This window comes from Heptranchias perlo, chromosome 24 (assembly GCF_035084215.1).
Source record: "Heptranchias perlo isolate sHepPer1 chromosome 24, sHepPer1.hap1, whole genome shotgun sequence".
Lineage (NCBI taxonomy): Eukaryota > Metazoa > Chordata > Chondrichthyes > Hexanchiformes > Hexanchidae > Heptranchias > Heptranchias perlo.
The window spans coordinates 17,569,829-17,589,489 of record NC_090348.1 but is presented as its reverse complement, the minus strand read 5'-3'; the positions used below and the strand labels follow the sequence as shown (position 1 = coordinate 17,589,489).

At 42.5% G+C, this 19,661-nt stretch overlaps 1 protein-coding gene across 1 annotated transcript in view; it reads right to left on the bottom strand.

Moving 5' to 3' along the window:
• Window positions 1–19,661, bottom strand: part of lamb1a (laminin, beta 1a) — a 70,593-nt gene that overhangs the window by 38,132 nt on the left and 12,800 nt on the right. The window contains exons 7-20 of the mRNA XM_068004824.1: window positions 18,802–19,007; window positions 17,086–17,206; window positions 14,612–14,800; window positions 11,739–11,918; window positions 10,262–10,374; window positions 6,366–6,445; window positions 5,361–5,496; window positions 5,112–5,270; window positions 4,889–5,016; window positions 4,560–4,680; window positions 3,910–4,111; window positions 2,403–2,546; window positions 588–819; window positions 330–493 (exon numbers count right to left, since the gene is read on the bottom strand). Of these exons, the coding sequence (XP_067860925.1) occupies window positions 330–493; window positions 588–819; window positions 2,403–2,546; window positions 3,910–4,111; window positions 4,560–4,680; window positions 4,889–5,016; window positions 5,112–5,270; window positions 5,361–5,496; window positions 6,366–6,445; window positions 10,262–10,374; window positions 11,739–11,918; window positions 14,612–14,800; window positions 17,086–17,206; window positions 18,802–19,007 (2,175 nt within the window). The remainder of the gene's footprint in view (window positions 1–329; window positions 494–587; window positions 820–2,402; window positions 2,547–3,909; window positions 4,112–4,559; window positions 4,681–4,888; window positions 5,017–5,111; window positions 5,271–5,360; window positions 5,497–6,365; window positions 6,446–10,261; window positions 10,375–11,738; window positions 11,919–14,611; window positions 14,801–17,085; window positions 17,207–18,801; window positions 19,008–19,661) is intronic.

Below are 19,661 nucleotides of genomic sequence, written 5' to 3'. Positions count from 1 at the left end.
TTAAAGTCTGAAGTTATTAAAGTCAATATTAAAGCCTGCTTTAATTATATATCTCCAGCGGGGAGGCAGCACAGCTACAACAGGTCATATGGTCTCCTTTTGTATCAAAATTTCTATAATTCTATGATTATGGCCATTTACAGAAAGAGTGTGTGTTTGTGCACATTTTAGTGCCGTTCAATTACTTAAGCTTTAGACAGACTTCCCGGTCAAAACACTTTAATTACTGCCTATACTATCAAACACTTGGTTTTCAAACAATTAGACTGGGAATAAACGTACTATAAAGTTTTAAGTAAACCAGTCTTCAATTTATCATCTTTACATACCTGTATATCCACGGTGACAGAGGCATATGATATTTCGAGAATAAGGATCCTGATAACAGCTTGTGGCAAACTGCCGTCCACTATCTGGACCACCTGGGCAAGGGCATGGGCGACAGTGGTCACCTGACCCTAGTACGGGGTCCCCGTAATAACCCGACAGACAGCTACGAGAGAAACAAGGAGTTTAACAATAGCTGTTCAATTCAAAAGACATTTCACCTAGGACAATGAACACCAATAAAATTAAAGACACAATACCTCTCACAATTATGTCCACTGGTATGATCTCTGCAGCTCAAACATTCACCAGTTTCCAGGTCACAGTGATCTGCATGTCCATTACATTGGCACGGGCGACAACTAGGAAACCCCCAATATCCAGGCTGACATTGGTCACACTGTCGGCCATAGACTCCTTCATTACATTGACACTGACCAGTAATATGATGGCAAAATCCATTGACAGAACCTTCGGGTTGACAGTCACAAGCTACAGTAAATTTAAAAATATATATATTTAGAAATAGCATATAAAAATGTCAATCACTTTGATGAGATATTGGGGTTAATCACCCATATCTTTGAACACAGGAACCTTTAAGTTATTAAAAGTCACAATTAAGCACTACTTTAATAGAGTAGAGCAGCATAAGAAATATCTTTGGGAAGTCTACTTGAGATTGGAGTTAAAATGAATGCCTGAGTTCCCTCAATGTTTTTGGGGGTGAATCCATCAGGCCACCTTATGTGGTATTATGCCTTACGGACCAGGTTCAATCGCTGGAATATTAAAGCACTACAATGGGGGGAGAAAAATCAGTAACTTGCGTTTATGTAGAAGAACATCCCAAGGGGATTCAGAGAGGCATAAAAAGACAAAAATGGACACCAAGCCATATAAGGAGATAGTAGATGAGGTGACCAAAAGTTGGTCTAAGAGGTAGGTGGAAAAGCAAAAGGGATTTAGGGCTGGAATTCCAGAGCATGGGGAATAGATGGCTGAAAGTACAGCTGCCAATGAACAGGAGGGAGGGATGCACAAGAGGCCAGAGCTGGAAGAATGGAAAGTTTTGGGGGAGGTGTAGGGCTGGAGGAGGGTCCAGAGATAGAGATGGGTAAGGCCATAAAAGGGATTTAAACACTAGGATGAGCATTTTAAATTGGAGGTGTTGCAGGTCTGTGAGCTAATGTAGATCAGCAAGGACAGGATGGAAGAATGGGACCTGGTTTGGGAGAGGATACGGATAGTAGATTTTTTGAGTAATCAGAAGCTTGTTGTGTGTGGAGGATTGAGAAGTTAGCCAGGCTTTCCACTCCTGACTGCTGTCCAGTGACCCCTACCGAAAAGTGTGAGCGCGTGGATAATGGATTAGAACAGAATTAGGCTTAGCCATGGATCTTTTCCCCCTCCCCCTATTGAAAAAGTGACAGCCAGCAGAAGTATTGGGAGTGCATGGAGCCTTTAAACACAAAATAAAGTCATTTGAGACCAGATATGGTCAGATGTAAAGAAAACAATGGCTGAACACTTAACACACACATACAAATACAAGTGAGAAAAATATTCAATTTTTCAGCAGTGCCACCACATTAATGAAGTCCTGTCACTAGCTTTCTCCCACAGTTCTGTTTTCAGAAGTTTCTTCAAAAAAAATCAACAAAGCAAATTATTAGCATTCACCTGCACCCCTCAGCCTCGTGGAATGCAAATTAAAAGCCCAATATTTTAACCAATCTCTTTTCCCATTCTCACAAGCACTTGCGTGCTCCATGCAGCAACCTTGAGAGCAAATACAAACTTCATTTACTGCACTAGGAAGGTCGCCCTCTTCCCAAGACCAAAATAGGATATCAGCTCATTCACATCAACACATTATGCATGAAGGAAGTCTAAAAATACCTGCTTTCAAAGATATTGAAAAGTACCTCCTTTTTCACTTCAGGACTATAAATAATGATGTTGCAATAAGAGGTGAAGATAAAATAACTATTTCCCTTCAACGATCTCTAGAGCATTTTTCAAATGTAGCAGGATTAAATTCCAATCACACCATTTTAGGAAGTTGTACTTACGCCTGCAACCATTAGGTCCAAAACCGTAAGTTGCAGGAGCACATCGGTCACAGTTTCGGCCAACTACACTGGAGCGACATTGGCACTGTCCACCGCTGGGATCGCAAACAGAACTGAGAGAGCCTTGAGGGTCACAGCCGCAGGCTAGAGCGATAGAGAATAAGTACACGTTACAGAGTATTCAAGTCAAAGATGCCTTCATGAGAAACCAAAATCATATTTAAGTCAGAATCCTCAATCAAACCTGCTCCTTGCAACGAACCAGCGCCAATCTGCACTACGATTGATTAATTTGGGAAGAGTCCATCTCCAAGGAGATTCAAAAATAACCAAGATTCCAGGAGACAATGGAGGATTCTGAAATCTATCCCATGGCCCAACAGATTTCACACTCTCCTTCCAGTTTTAGGAGCAATGTGAAGAGTAGGGATAAAAATGGGCTTCTGAATAACTACCAGTCACTGTTTCCCTTCCCATTATTTCAATCCACTTTTACTTAGCCTCAGGCGTGGAACTTGAAATGCTACTTGAAAATCTAAGTATGCTCTATCCAAGCAAAATCCCTTATTTACTAATTTACATACCTCCTCAAAGCATTCCTCAAGAGTCATGACCCATAACTTTTAAACTATGCTCTTTAGATGAACATTGATAGCATCCCGTTAAAACATTTGAATATTTCTTCACGAATAACGTCAGATTAACTGGTCTAAGCCCTCAACTCATGTTTAACTTCCTGTTAAGTACACAAATCATTGGCAATTTTCATCTTATGAAATGAACCAAAGGAACTAACTAAAACTTTATGGGTATGCGACAATTTCACTTTCCAATTAAGCAATGACCCTTCACTGTACTGATTTACTTTTAAAAAGTAAAGTCATAACAGAAAATGTTCATGCATTTACTGTGCAGTGTGCACCAGTACAGAATAAAAATCTTCAGCAAAAAACCTAATATATTTTTCTTCAAATGATCATCTAATTCCCTTATTTATGCTAGGGCTGACTTATCAACAGCAATTTGCAGTGCTGCATTGTATATTCTAGTAACCCTTTGAACAGAAAAAAAGCTTACGACCTCTCCCTTTATGGATTCAGTACCAATCCTACGTTTACACCCCCTTGTTACCGATTTACTGACCAGTGGAAATAAATCTTTCACTACTTACTCTCTCAAATCTTTAAGAGTTTGAAGGCTTCCCCGTTAACCTGTGTTTTAGTGAATATAGTCCTAGTTTTTCTCACATAACTAGATCTTTTCATCTCTGCAAACAAACTAGCAAATCTATGTTACACCATTTCTATGTTGAAACATCTTTAATGGTATGTCCTAAATGGCACAGTACTCCAACTGTGATCCAACCATCTTCATAGCCATCAACTGCTAATTAGGAGTCTCATTTTTTAATCTGTAAACAATATTCTATCGCTGCTCTGATTAGCCTACATTTCTTAACTGCTTTCTTCATGAAAAATGAATTGAAAAAAAAATTAGATAGACATACGCAAAGCTCCTTCATGGATTATAGAAGAAATACTAGACAGTATCCCTCTGCAGACATCGGTCATTGGAGTCTTAGTTACGCTCTGACTGTTCTCCAAGCAGCGATACCGTTGGAAGGTTTCCCAGACGCTATTTGTGACAATTTCACTCGATTCTCCTACAGAGAATATATCCAGTGACTTGCAGTGGGGCATGAGTACAAGCTGGAAAAATATTTAATTTACAATCAGCTCAATTTTCAAGATCCATTTTTTTTGAAAAAACCAAACAATCTTATACTTTATGCAGTTAGAAGTTGACTTTGAGCTAATTTTACGCATCATCACTCTGCAATGGACAGAAAATCACGTGAGACATGCTGACCTCTACACCTGAATTTCTGATATAAACTCTAAAGTGAAAAACTGTGACTGAGGAGTGCAAGTTGTAAAATCTAGCCCTTAATTCCAAGAATATGCATGCATTAGCAAATATTATACCCATAATGGCCTGAAGCAGTGATCATAATTCATGGTACACTAGCAAGCATTAAAATAGAAGAAACACATTCAAACCCTGATATGCCAATGCATTGATTTAATCAGAACTTTCCCACAAGTGAATTTTAGATAATCTTATTTGTTTCTATAACGTACGGTTGGTTATACATACCGAATCTATGAGTGTATAAGGGGTTTCCATTTCATCATCAGAAGAGTACTTTGTCAATTCTAAACGGATAGTATAGTTTAGTCCTTTTTCAAAGCATACGGGATGAGGTAGAACCACATACCTAGAGGAAGATTTTGACCAACATATATAGTTAGCCCAGTGGTGGTTTATCTGCGATTTACAATTCTTTTTTTAATGTTAAAAAGTCAATTTTAGCCACTTACAAGTCTGTTATTCTCTTTCCCTCTTTGAATTTCTTTAAAGAATATATAAAATCTAAAACAGGTCAGTTAACAGGCAAAACAGTGAAGTATTTTGTTCGAGCTAACCTTGATCCTGATGGCAGAGAGAACACTTGATTGTCATCACCAGGAGTTGTATTCCCACATCGACTGCTGGTATGAATTTTACCAGGGCGCAACACCGTTATTTTTGCCTCTTCCCAATTCTTTGGCAGCTGAACAGAAAGAACCACATTACAATCATTTTAACATTTCTAACAGTTCTATTAGACTATTAGGGTAGCCAAATTCATGAGTCAAGATTATTAACCTGTGGTTCATAACGAATCAATATGTCATACTCCATGGAATATGGAACGTCATGTATGTGGAATTCTAGATATGCTCCTTCAGGGATCCGTACAAATCCAATTCCTGTCCAGGTTGGAGAGCGATCTTGTGGATATTGTCGCTGAACTATAGTCACTCCCTGCAAAGAATGAATGCCATCGCGAACATTTAAAATAAGAGCATCATAGAAGTACCTCTACACATCAGGTCAAATTCAAAACTAACTTACAGAACCTAAGTCAGCTTCCTCTGCTTCATATGTGTAGTGATCCAGGGCGATAAAGTAAAACCCAGATTCAACCTCATTGCAGCGACGCCCAACCATATGCCCTTTACACGGACACTGGCCTGTCTCTGCAGAACAGCTGTAAGGGGGAAAAAAACAGCACTACTTTTTACAACTTATGATGACATCCAAATCCATTTTTTCCTTCAAGTAAAAGAGGTTAAGTTTTTAGTTAACATACATGCACGCAGCATAAAATGCCAATGCGAAGAGGAGTTAATTGATGTACAACGCCACAACTAAACAAAATGTTAATTCACCAATAAGATTCTGTACACGTTTCTGGTGGCTGTGGCAGATAGATCTACCCTGTTTTGGCTGGAAAGTTTGACTATGTACAGTGGGAGCTATGGTCTGTTTACATACCCAATTCCCTTTCAGACACTTCACTAGCAACATTAAATACTAAAGCATGAAGACCGAGGTTTTTTCTTAAAAAGTTAAAACTTAGTGTACTTTTAAACAAAAAAAATAACGTTATAATGCACACGCTGACACAAATAGCCTACAGACATTCACTTTTTAGGCTTGTGTACAAAGTGGTCATTTGAACAAAGTACCAGAGGGCTGCTGATAGGCAAAGAACTACAACAGCAGGAGTCATCAACTCCAGAGAAGGACAGAGAGGAGAAAATCTGGAGTAATACTGAAAGGGGAACAAAGAAAACTAATTATATTTATTGTGAAAGTAATTGAGGCTTACAATTGGCATGTCACAAATATATTACTGAGTAAGCAGAATATTTGGAAGTGTTCTTTCAGCTAACATTCAATCAGGATAAGGAGATAGCCAGAGACAAAAAAGTTAATTTTAGAAGCAGCTCACTGCTGGATTGAGTTGCCTGCCTCCTTTCGTTCAAATTGTTGTAACATTGGAGTGTTCAAATGATTATGAATCAACTGTGAACTTTGTTTCAGCACAGTAAATGATTAAGAAGCCAGCCTTACTCATTGTTGTAGGACCCCCCCTGGTCACAGTCACAAGGGCGACACCCATCTAGATCATTGCTTAGTCCCCAGTGTTGAGGCTGTAAAACAATAAACCATTATGGTTTCAATATCACATGACCACATTCAAGTCCTTATGAAGCGAAATTAATTATCCATGCTCTAATATCATGTTGTAGAACTTAGTAACCAATTCACTGGAGCACAGTACATCATTAGAAGAGTTCTTTATAAAAGTCACATTACTGTGTAAATAAAAAATGTCACTTTATGGGCTCAAAACAAGATCAGAAAGAACAAACTAGAAAAGACGTTTCCAGCGATCCACAATCACATTGCCATGTTTGCCAGACCTAAAATATTGTGTAGGATCTCAAATTTTAAAAAAGAACATTATGTTTTAATCAGCATTGCTGAATATCGAACTTTGGTAAGGTCTTTCATATTCTTTCAATATAATTCATGCTTTGTCTACAAATGAATAGTTCTTCAAAACTGGGAAAAGTCACTGGGGCGCTGTCCTATTCCATGTTCTGCATCACACACACATGGGGATGGGAGAAGATCATGGGCTCGATTTTAGGGTCGGGTTTCCTGCGGGTTTCCAGCGGGGGGGCCCCGAAAATCCCGATATGCGGTCACGTGACCGGATCGCGCCGCGATCCCGACCACTTCCGGGTTCCCCGATGACATGCGGGGCTGCGTGCGTGGCCCCCGCTGGTGGGAATCCCGCAGGCAATTAAAGCCAGCGGGGTTCCACTTGAGAGTACTTACCTTGCTTGTTGAGGTCATTTAATGAGCTGAATCAGCTGTCAAAAGAGGAAGTGTGGGATTTCACCTTCATCGCAGAGTGTTTCACACACTGGGGGAAACAGTCTCCCTCCAACCAGGCGTGTTGCAGCCAGCAGCCTGTGGCAGGTGCCAAGGTGCACTCCACGGGGGAGAGCCCTCACCCACGCAGGAGGCCACCGCGTCACATAGGGCAACCCCTGCCCCCCACCACCCCCCGCCAAGCCAGAGGACAGACCGACACGAAACAGCAGCCCCAGTCCGAGGAACCACCCACCTACCCTGCACAACCCCTCAGACCAACACCTGCCAGATGGGTGGACACCCTCGGAGGACGAACAGCATGACCAGCCCCAGCAGCCTCGCAGTCCACGCCGTCCGCCGCAGAGACGTGGAGCCCCCCAACACGGTGTTGTTGCACGCCCACCTGCACAGCAGGAGGGAGGGCTACCGCAGAGAGAGACGCATCGCAGAGGGCACTACCCTCGCCACAGGGTCCACAGACCGAGGCGCAGCTCCCCGGACCTCTCCGAGCAGCAGTGCACACAGAGGCGCAGATTCGCTCGACATGTAGTCGTGGAGATCTGCAGGCTCTTTCATGCCGAGCTGCTCCTGGCTGGCCCCAGCACCAACTGCTTACCTGTCGCTGTCAAAGTCACCACTGCCCTCCACAACTTCTCCTCCGCATCCTTCCAGGGTGCAGCCGGCTACACCGCCGATGTCTCTCGGTCGTCTGCGCGGAAGATCCCTGCAAATACACCTGCACCTACTCTGCAGTAACACGATGGGTGGCATCAGTGGTGGGTCCTCATAGTGATACCCAGGAGCGGGCATTATTGGACACAACAGACAGGATTCGCGGAGACATGGCAGTGGTGGAGCCAATATAATGTGTGCTGTTTGTTGCTCTGAAATTCAATATAGGTAACACCCATGGCAAACCCTCCGACACCCTTGTGCACCCCCTTCATGCTCACGAAACATTTGCCTTACGCTGCCTACTGCACATATGTGATGCATGCCCTGTCGCTGCAGCACAGGTGGGGGGCAGGTTGAGTGAGGCTGGCCGTGAGGGAGATGCACGAGAGGGTGAGTATGGGATAGAGCCATGAGATTGTATGAGGATTGGGTCGCGTGTTAGTGGCAGGATGAGTACTGGCGAGGTGAGTAGGTGGAGGTAAGATGAGGATGGGGTTTGAGTGGGTATGAGGGGTGATGTGACAGAGTAGTGTTGGCGGTGCCGAAGGAGATGTGGGGTTGGGGCAATGTTGTGGCAGATGGAGTGTTGGGGAAAGACTTCGTGTTCTCACTGTGGCTGACCTACTGCGGTCATTGCAGCGCCTCCTGCACTGTATGCAGGTGGGCGATATGTTGGTTGCGCAGGTGACCCCCTCTGCCACTTCGAGCCAGGCCTTCTTGGTGGCAGAGGCTGGCCTCTTCCACCCGCCCGCCGGGTGGAAGATCTCCTCCTCACCCCATCTGATGATACCTGGGGTGAGGCATCATTAAACTGGGAGCAGCCTTCCCCCTGGGCTGCTCCATGCTGTAATTTGTTCCATTGGTTGCAGCATCTGTCAGTGGAGGACTGCCCCTTTAAATAGAGCGCCTCCAGCTGACAGATCGTACTGCGCATGCGCAGCCCGCCCGACGCGCAGACCAGCAGCGCGGACCCCGGAGGAGCAGGTAATTGATTCCTATTAGTGTGTTGCCTGCTACGATCGCGCGGGCAACCCACTAATTTCACCGAGCGTGTTGACCACGCTCCCGAAACCCAACCCGCCGGAAACCCGCAGACATCGAGCCCCATGTGTTTGCTCAAAGAAAAACATGCCCTATTTTATTTTGATACAAAAGTTACAGATTTACGTTGTCTTGTCTCAGCCAGGTGTCTGGCTTGACACTTCAAATACCAATATCTTATCAGATTTGTTCAACTAGGTGCCAACTTTTAAATAAATTAAGTAGTCGTCATTTTCTGGAAAGTATTTCTCAGCCTGGCTGGTCAAAATTGGAAAATCTGTCTTGAGGCCAGATACCTTCTATGGACTATGAAAAAAAGAGGGTTCTCCGTTTGATTGTTTGGCATACTACAAATCTACCCAGATATCTTGGCAAGCGAAAGTTATCCCTAGGGAACAGGGAGTGAGGGCTCACCTACAGAAATGTTCGAAGACACCAGTAGCAAAAAAAATTGTATAGAGTAAGAGAGCAAAAACATAATGAGATAGATACTTAGCATGCGCACCATCACGTCTATTGCTCTGCTTCATTGCGGGGGTAAACAGATCCTCTTAGGTTTGATGTGCACTAATAAAGCGTAATTACTTTTGTTAAATACAAGACGCAATGTCTTGAAGATAGAATACTGAATTGTATTTCTTTGAATGTACTGTTTCTAACATTAGGTTTTATGTAATATGTTTGTAAAGGGGGTAGGGGAAGAGGGGGAAAAAAAAGCGCATCCTTCAAGTTTAGGAGTAAATACCAGCTCAACTGGCAAGATATCTACATGGTTGAGAAGATGCTGGCAGCATTTGGTGGGCCTTATTGCTATTAATACTATTAACAATCAGTAACAATTCAGATTGGAATCATTTTTTGTATTCTTCCAACAGTCTCAGTATCACAAGCAAAAAAAACCTGTAATACAAACCACTTGATGTCATACTCCTTCATACCCTATGTTACACCATTTTTTTTCTCCACACTAACTTTACTCAGCATAGCCAAACAAGAAAAGTGAAAGTTAACATTCAGGGGAAAAATTCTACACGTTATTAATTTGAACGTGTCAATAGTGGTCAATTGAGGGGTCTAGGAACAGAGTTCATGCTCATCCTCTCATCCAGGAAATAGCCTGTAGTCTGGGAATATGCAAATTGAACAGCAGGAGAAAGCAAAAAATGGAATTAATAACTACCATTTATTACAATCATTGCAATTGAGTTCACCTTTCAAATCTTGTTCAGCAATTTAATGCTATTCCAAACAGAAATTATTTCTCTAGATGTTAAAGCCATTTGTGTGCACTTCCAAATAATTATCTTCAACTCGTAGAAACTTTACAAAAAACTTGCAATGCTTTTCTTTTTCTGCGGTTTTCTTACCAGACACTGATCACAGTCCCTTCCTGCCACCAGCCGTTTACAGAAGCAATTTCCTGTTACATCATCACATGGAGCTCCTCCTGGATGAGTTCCCAAATGGTTACAGGTACACGCTAAGTGGCCAAATAAAAAAAAAACTCAGCAACTTTCTTCATTTTAGAACAAAAGTACTTGTAATAAAATTATGTAGTGGGGGGGGCGGATTTTCAACTGCTGGCTGCTTGCGTCTCAACAGTAGAATGAGTGCCTGGCAAAGGAAGATCTGGTGGGCATCTTGGACACCCATTTGTGGGGCCGGGGCAACATGCATTCTTCTCCTGGAACCACAAAAATCTTCCAACCCACAGCTGGCCAATCATCTACCCCCTCCCCCTCGACAAGCCCTACTTGCCGAAACCGGTGAGCTGCAGTGGAGCATCCACTTAGTACCTGTAGCTTGATGGCAATATTAAAATCAAGCCTGAACCTGAAAATAATGGTTTGGGTCCCCCGACTGTGGCCTTGGGCAGGCACCACAGATACAATGCCAACTGCGTGGTCATTTTCAGCTAAAATTGAAAATCCCACCCAGCGTTTCCCAGGCCTGAAAACTAATTTAATTTCACTAAAGCGTTTTATTTTGATTTTTGCTGCTCTATCTATTCTTGCAGCAGCCCTGATCCTTCCTCGTTTTCCCTTACTAACTTTCTCAAGAAAATAGAGAAAAGACAGCAACAAAATGGAAGTAAACGTGACATCTGGAGAATGCTGAGAAAATTTCTGATAAGTGGATCTGGACGTCATCAATAAACAAAATATGAGGAGGATGCTTGTAAGACTCAAAGCAATCAAAAAATAGATTTGATTTTCAGTTAGTACTTGACTAGAACAAGAGTGCTTTTATGGCATTAAATGTTTGGGCTCTTTCTCTGCTTGCAAGCTAACTTTAAAATATTTTTTTTGACAAAGGGTCCACTCTTGAAATGTTGACGTACTCTGTCCCATCCACAAATGTTGCCTGACGTGCTGAGTGTTTCCAGCATTTTCAGTATCTGCAGATTTTTGCTTTTAAAATATTGATTTTGTGGCAGTTACATTGGTTGCACTAAAAATGGCTCCGGTAGGGGTTCTTTTAATATTCACATTTGCACCAGTGCAAAATTTCTCTAAAGCAATCCAGGGTCTGCTGAGCAGCCACTGAAGTTACATTAGAAACCTGCCTGCAAAGGTCTGACTAAATCCGTTAAAAATCCAATTAAGACATTGCAGTGGCATCACTTTTTACTGATAGACAGCTCTATGTAGATTCATTTTCACACAACCCAATCCTGCACTGAAACGTTTATATTATTGAGGTGAATTTCTGCAATAGTGCAATCGAGAGCGGGACAGGGGGTGGCGAGCGGAGAAGGAAGATTAAAATTTAGAAAAACATGCAAACTAAATTATACAAGGAGGGAAAAAAAAAGGTCAATTTTTCAAAAAGTCATCCACTTACGCTGACATCCCACTGGGTCATCTGCACTTAGTCCAAAGAAACCTTCTTTGCACAGATCACAGCGCTCACCCTCAACATTTCGCTTACAGCGACATTGTCCCGCAATGAGATTAGTCGTCAAGTCAGTGTAGCTGTCACAGATTCCACCATTTAATGATCCAGCAGGGTCACAGTTACAAGCTACATTAACAGAAGATTAAAGTAATTATACATTGAAGACACAGCAAATTGTGTTGAAGGTTTATTCATCTAAACAAGTCCTTTCAATTTATTCACTTTCTTGCTTAAAGTACATTTTTACCTCGGACACGCTTCACAAGAATGAATTTGAGTCAAAGACAATAAATAAACTTCAAACACGCTTGATTCAGGTTTACATTTTTATCTATGAATTATCAGAAACATTATTGATCTAACTACAATGAAATCTGAATGTATTTAGTTGTATCACAATGAAAACTAATTTTTATACATAGTCTACTCTTAATTCAAAATCATTTAATTCAAATTACTGGACAATTAAAATTTCTTTAGTGCAAAAACATTGAATATCAGGAATTTTGTTTAGGTGGGTAACAGAACAAACTCTCATGATTCCAAAAGATTAAAATAGATATGTAAAAAGTGTTTTAAAAATACACATTTGATTTAGTTGGATTTGTTGGGATGCTGTATGAAGAAAAGAACCACCGCAAAGCACACGTTCCATTTCAAACACTTGGGGCTCGATTTTACCGTTGGGTTTCCTGTGGGTTTCCAGCGGGGGGGGCCCCGGAAATCCCGATATCCAGTCATGTGACCGGATCGCGCCACGATCCCGCCCACTTCCGGGTTCCCCGATGACGTGCGGGGGTGCGTGCGTGGCCCCCGCTGGTGGGAATCCCGCAGGCAATTAAAGCCAGCGGGATGCCACTTGAGGTTATTTATTTTGCTTGTTCAGGTCATTAACTGACCTGATTAAGGGACTGTGTGATTTTGGGGAAACATGGGACTGTTTCACACACTGGGGGAAACAGTCCGAGTTGAACTGGACATGTTGCAGCCGTCAGCCTGTGGCAGCTGCAAAGGTCCATTTGACAGGTGTGGGGGGGGGGGGGGGGGGTGGGGGAGACCCTCACCCATTGCAGGAGGCCGCTCTGTCACTTGGGACAAAGTGTGGCCTCCACCACCCCCCTCCGGACGGTCAAAGTGACCAACCTGCACACTTACCCCGGGGTCCGGAGACATGTGCCTACCTTGCGGACCCCCTCAGATGTACATATTGCGGATGGGGGCCGCCGTAGCTGCAGTCATGACCCCTCGGAGGGCGAACAACATCACCAGCCTCACCATCCACGCCGTCCACCTCTGACACGTGGAGCTCCACAACAGAGTGCTGTGGCACATCCACCTATACAGCAGGAGGGAGGGCTACCGCAGAGAGAGACGCGTCGCAGAGGGCACTACCCTCGCCACAGGGTCCACAGACCGAGGCGCAGCTCCCCGGACCTCTCCGAGCAGCAGTGCACACGGAGGCGCAGATTCACTCGACATGTAGTTGTGGAGATCTGCAGGCTCTTTCATGCCGAGCTGCTCCTGGCTGGCCCCAGCACCATCTGCTTACCTGTCGCTGCCAAAGTCACCACTGCCCTCCACAACTTCTCCACCGCATCCTTCCAGGGTGCAGCCGGGTACACCGTCGATGTCTCTCAGTCGTCTGCGCGGAACAGCCCTGCAAATACACCTGCACCTACTCTGCAGTAACACAATGGGTGGCATCAGTGGTGGCTCCTCATAGTGATACCCAGGAGCGGGCATTATTGGACACAACAGACAGGATTCGCGGAGACATGGCAGTGGTGGTGCCAATATAATGTGTGATGTTTGTTGCTCTGAAATTCAATATCGGTAACACCCATGGCAAACCCTCAGACACCCTTGTGCATCCCCTTCATGCTCACGACACGTTTACCATACGCTGCCTACTGCACATATGCGATGCATGCCCTGTGGCTGCAGCACAGGTGGTGGCAGGTTGAGTGAGGCTGGCCGTGAGGGAGATGCACGAGAGGGTGAGTATGGGATAGAGCCATGAGATTGTATGAGGATTGGGTTGGGTGTTAGTGGCGGGGTGAGTACTGGCGAGGTGAGTAGGTGCAGGTAAGATGAGGATGGGGTTTGAGTGGGTATGAGGGGTGATGTGACAGAGTAGTGTTGGCGGTGCCAAAGGAGATGTGGGGTGGGGGCAGTGTTGTGGCAGACGCAGTGTAGGGGAAAGACTTCATGTTCTCACTGTGGCTGACCTACTGCGGTCATTGCAGCGCCTCCTGCACTGTATGCAGGTGGGCGATATGTTGGTGGCGCAGGTGACCCCCTCTGCCACCTCGAGCCAGGCCTTCTTGGTGGCAGAGGCAGGCCGCTTCCTCCCGCCCGCCGGGTGGAAGATCTCTGTCCTCCCCTTCCTCCTCACCCCATCTGATGATACCTGGGGTGAGGCATTATTAAACTGGGAGCAGCCTTCCCCCTGGGCTGCTCCATGCTGTAATTTGTTCCATTGGTTGCAGCATCTGTCAGTGGAGGACAGCCCCTTTAACTAGAGAGCCTCCAGCTGACAGATCGTACTGCGCATGCGCAGCCCGCCCGACGCGCAGACCAGCAGCGCGGAGCCCGGCGGAGCAGGTAATTGATTCCTATTAGTGTGTTGCCTGCTACGATCGCACGGGCAACCCACTAATTTCACCGGGCGCGGAGGCCACGCACCCGAAACCCAACCCGCCGGAAACCCGCAGGCCTGCTAAAATCAGGCCCTTGAAGTCCCAAAAAAAGGATCAAAGAATGGATCAGCGTCATTCACTTCTTTCACACATCTCTGTGTATCAAATAACAGTACTTACGTTCACAAATGTCACTGGCACGAATATTTCGTTCAGGATGCTGGTAGTAGAAAGGTTTGCATTGTTCGCAGTGGTGGCCCATTGTATTATTCTGACAGCCATCACAAACACCACCACTGACATTACCAGATGCCATATATACAGCCATGTCAAAGTGACATTTATTAGCATGTCCATTGCAGCTACACCCTGAAATTCAACATATAGAAAACACAAATTTAAGGTACCCAATGTTACTAGTTCAAGATATGAATTAGAATCATATTTAAAAACACACAAAATTCAAATGCACATGTAAAGGACAAATGCCCCCAACCATCCAAATGCTTGTTTCTGGCAGCTAATTTCTGTAAACAGATTTTCTGAAGAAGGGCATTACATTCCGGCTATACAAACCGTACCAGCCCCTGCAGGTTTACAAGTGAGTTTAAAAAATGTTTTTGTCTGATTACGCTCCTGTGAAGTGCCTTGGGATGTTTTACTTCATTAAAGGCACTATATAAATGCGAGTTGCTGTTGTACTACCCAGTGCTTGACAACCAGAAAAAAACAGATGTAGATTTTTTAACAAAATACATGAGGTTAATTACTAACCAAATGAGTGCCATTTTCCTCCTTCCTACCACTAAAATAATGGACAGTTTGATTATTTTAATATATGGACACCACCACATAGTATGTCCATACTATGTAAAAATCTGCAACTTGATCTCTTTTCTGACATTACAAGTCAAGATGATGTCAAGATTGTATTAAGACTTAGTAACAGATTTTGGTAGATTTCAGTGCTCTTTCATAATCAATTCAGAATAAAGCAGAGGTTTTACAGAGGATGGGTGGCTCTGGCTAGGACACTGAATGCATTTAAGAAACAGCTGGATTCTGCAACTGGAAGACAATAGGGACGATATTGTGGAAGGGTGAGATCAAAAAAGATTGAATGACCTTCGACATCCAAACCTATATGTGGACTTTCCTGCTGTACAAACAGCTCAACTTTCCTGAATTCTTATCCTCATAAAATATAACTGTTGCCCATAGTGCAGTGTATTCATTTTCAATTTTCTTGCTAGGGTACTATTGCAAGAGGCACCAGCCATGCTCTGGTATGTCACCCAAATAGCCATTATTCATTTGTGAGCCTCAACAGCATATGTCAGCAAGATATATGACTGCAAGAGATCCAGGTCCAATGCAGTCCTTATAAGCATGCTTCTAGCAGTGGTTGCTGGATAGCAATTGGGAGCAGGAACTATATGTGACAAAAGCATTGCACCATTTTGCTTCAAACTCCAAAATCTCATCTTATTCATAGGAAATTTTAACGAGACCATTATAAATTTAAAAAGAACTCTGTTAGCTGCTTTCTGAAACAATTCTTTTGTCTTTGAGGAAAGCGAGACAATATACAAATCTATTTAGAGATAGCTATGGGTTTCAGAGGGGATAGGGTGTCTAGCCAATTGCCCAGACTTACGAGTTAATATAAACTTTCTCATGCTTGAGATGTTAATGCATGTGAGGTTGCAGTCTTATAGCTATCTTTTTTTTGGGCAGTCATTCAATTTGATTTGAAATGTTAGGTGTCAAAAGCAACTGAAGCATACGCTATCCACCTAAAAGGTTAAATTGATTAATAACGTGTTACATGCCTATGAGAGAGGATTGCTTTGATTTGGGTGTCAAAAACCTACTTGTTGTAGTACAAATGCTGCTAGATTTCCCTATTCTGCAGTCTCCCGGTTTCAACGTAATGGTGGAGAGATGAGACTTCATGAATAAAAAAAGCAACTGCGTTATATTCATTGAAGTCTCAGTTAAAACATTAAGTCCTTAAGTTTGAACACATCACTATGCTCAAGACAGTTTTAAATATTGCACAAGTCAAGCATTATTTGCAGTATTGCTTTTGGTTCTCTGTAATTATAAATCTTGTAACATAAAAAAACTTGTTTTATCATTAAGACACTGATAAAATGATCTGACTGTGATTTTTTTCCATCAAGCAGAGTGCAAAGAAATGAAGGGTGGGCAGCAGTACAACCTCTGGTGTGAAATAACATGGTAAAAAGGGCAATAGTCAAGCATATTATTCTAGTTCATGGCATGCAAATGGGTGCATGGTTTGGATTATAAGGGATGTGGGTCTGTCTGCCTATGCAACCTGCATTTGCTGTGAACATTTAACAGTTGGGAAGAAAGCCTGAACCACAACACGAAGCATGTCTGATTCTTCCCTCAGTAGGTGGTAGGTGATTATAGCTGAGGATGATGAACTCAGCACAGACCAGTGAGTGAAGCCAAGGCCTTTTTGGTCTGTACTCAAATGGATAAACTTGCTGAACTTGTGGGAAATCATGCCCATTTTGTATTGTAAAGATAAAACTACAAACATAGGTTGCATGCAGAAAGTAAGCCCAAAAATGAAGATATTCATTGTTATCAAGTTTTAAATATTTTGATTTGAAACCCACTTTGGCATGTATTGCTGTTGCGTCCTTCAGCAGGCTTCCAAGGCAGATCATGGTGGAAATCCTGGCATTGCTCACAGTTTAAACCTTTGGTGTTGTGTCGACATACACACCGACCATGTACCTGGAAAACAATTCTTCAAACGTTATTTGGTTGCCTGATGAACTGTTATTTTAATGATTTTTTTGCACCACAGAAAAATTGTCAACAATGCTTGCACATTTACTTTCATTTGATTTTAACACCAGTTCACCATGGACCCAATAATGTTCATTTATTAGAATTCTTAAAAAGTGTAATGATAGGCACAAGAACAGTTTGAGTGACAAACGCTTCAAAATTCTTGTGACTCTCATAACTGGAGCGCTGCAAGTATTAAATTGCTTGGTTTTAAAAATCCTCTGTTTATTTCAAAATCAAACTCCTAACCCCCGTAAAATGTGCGTGTAGAACAGGAATTTTGATTGAAAGCACATGCTGTAACATACACACACTGGGGAAAATGAGAATACTTCCTTCTTTTCCATCCCCTCGGATTACCCCCTTTTGGGCCTGCACCCACTGTATACTAAGTTAGGCTCAATTCTTCCTGGAACAAAATTCTCAAAAGGATTCAAAGATAAACTGCAATGTATTAGAAATAGTATGCGCTTGTACTGTTTGGGATGCCATTAATCAACTGCACACTAGAGGAATATTTGGCAGGGAGGGGTTAACTTCTTCATTTTTTTCCCAGAGCCAATTTCTAAAATGTAAAAAATTGTTTTTGTACTTGTTCTAAAACAAAAGCATCTGCAATATCATGGATTGAATGAAGTTGGATATTAAGCTTTTATAAGCATTCCTACACTTCGATCAAGTGTTTTGCCTGAAAACTGAATTATATATTTATTAGAGAAGCTCAGTAATATTAAACACCAAAACAAATGTCTGCACAGATCAAATTGTACTCAATTTATCAGCAAAGGGCTTTCAAATAATATGGTGGCACAGCACACAAGGCCACTAAAGCACTATACCGAATAGCAGTGGGACATAAGAATCCTACTCTGAGTCACCACTGAATTAATGATCTCAGCCACAAAACAGCTGGGAACTAGGAATCAGAGGCACTGAGAGGGAAATGAGAGGAAGTTGTTCCCTAGACCACTCTCGTATACATCCTATCTGAGGCTATTAGTGAAGGGCTTAAAGCTGCCACTTATCTGCAGCTGGAATGTAACCCAGGAGAGGACGAGGGAAGAAAAAAAATAGAATTAAAAGTGGTATGAATAAAATAATGCCTTACTATGAGAACCAGACTTTTCCAGGCTGCAAACTGACCCCTGTAGCAGGAAACTGAAAAACTACTATAGTTGCTGAGAGTTTGTGAACTCAAACTCAGTTTTGCCTTAAGACTCCGAACAGGAAATAGCACAGCCAGCCAGGTCAGGGAAATATTTCATCTGGGTTCAATTAAGCTCTGATGGAAGCAGCAGCGAACTTCACTGTGCAGTAGGCCACATTCTCAATTCAAGACTTGAAACTAAATTTGCAACTTTCCACATTCTGTAGATGTCGTTTCAAGTCCATATTATATCACACAAATATATTATATTTTATTGCAGTAACATTGAATGTAGAAGCCAGTGGCAGTGAAAATTATTTAATAATGTGGAACAACGGTTTTTGTTTACTTCAGGAAGGACAAAGGGACTGCAAATCACTTTTGTACTCACCATCCCTTCCACATCTTGATCATCAGAATCAAGAACAGGAGCGCACTCACTAGCGTGTCCGTAGCAGAAACAGTTGCCACGAACTACCATATCATAGATAGCATAGTAATATTTTTCTTTGATTTCCACTCGTGAGTCTAGCAAATTGTCACCCAGAGTATGGAGCTTAGTAAACTTTATCCTCAGGTTTGTGATCTTCAGCATATCTTCAAAATAAAATACACAATTAATTAAAATAAAGATCAGATGGAGCACCTCAGAAAACAACAAATACACATTCAAAATATTTCATTAATTTTTCTGCTCGACACATCAAACAATTGTATTCTTTAATTCCACTGCATTGGAAGGTTAATTAGAAATGGAAAAATATAGCACTGGTCTTGAAATCTGTCACTTTTAAATACTCCTAAAAGGTGCCTTAAGTGTGATATTTATGACAAATCAAATCAATGGTCGGTTCGGAAATTAAAATAGCTGCTCAGCTCAGCCAAACTGAATACAGCGTTAGAAATTCTAGGAAATTTAATGCAAAAGATACTGCAATCAGGCTGCTAAATATCTTTTCTAACAGCACTTGAGTTATCTCTTACAGTATTTACAATACAAGGAGAATGCAAGATTGACACATAAATCAGACGAATCCTACACCCATTTGAACAAATAATCAAAACTTCAAAATCTATTTCAGTTCTAAAAGTCAGACCAATTGAGACACAAACACTATTGTAGGCTCCATCCTGAATGCCACAAGCCTAAAAATTGAAGCTGGAATGCCCCTACCTGCAGATAAAGAATGGAGGGAAACTGCTGCACAGGATAAAAATTCAGCTTAAGTACAGCAGGAGTAGCCTGTGTCA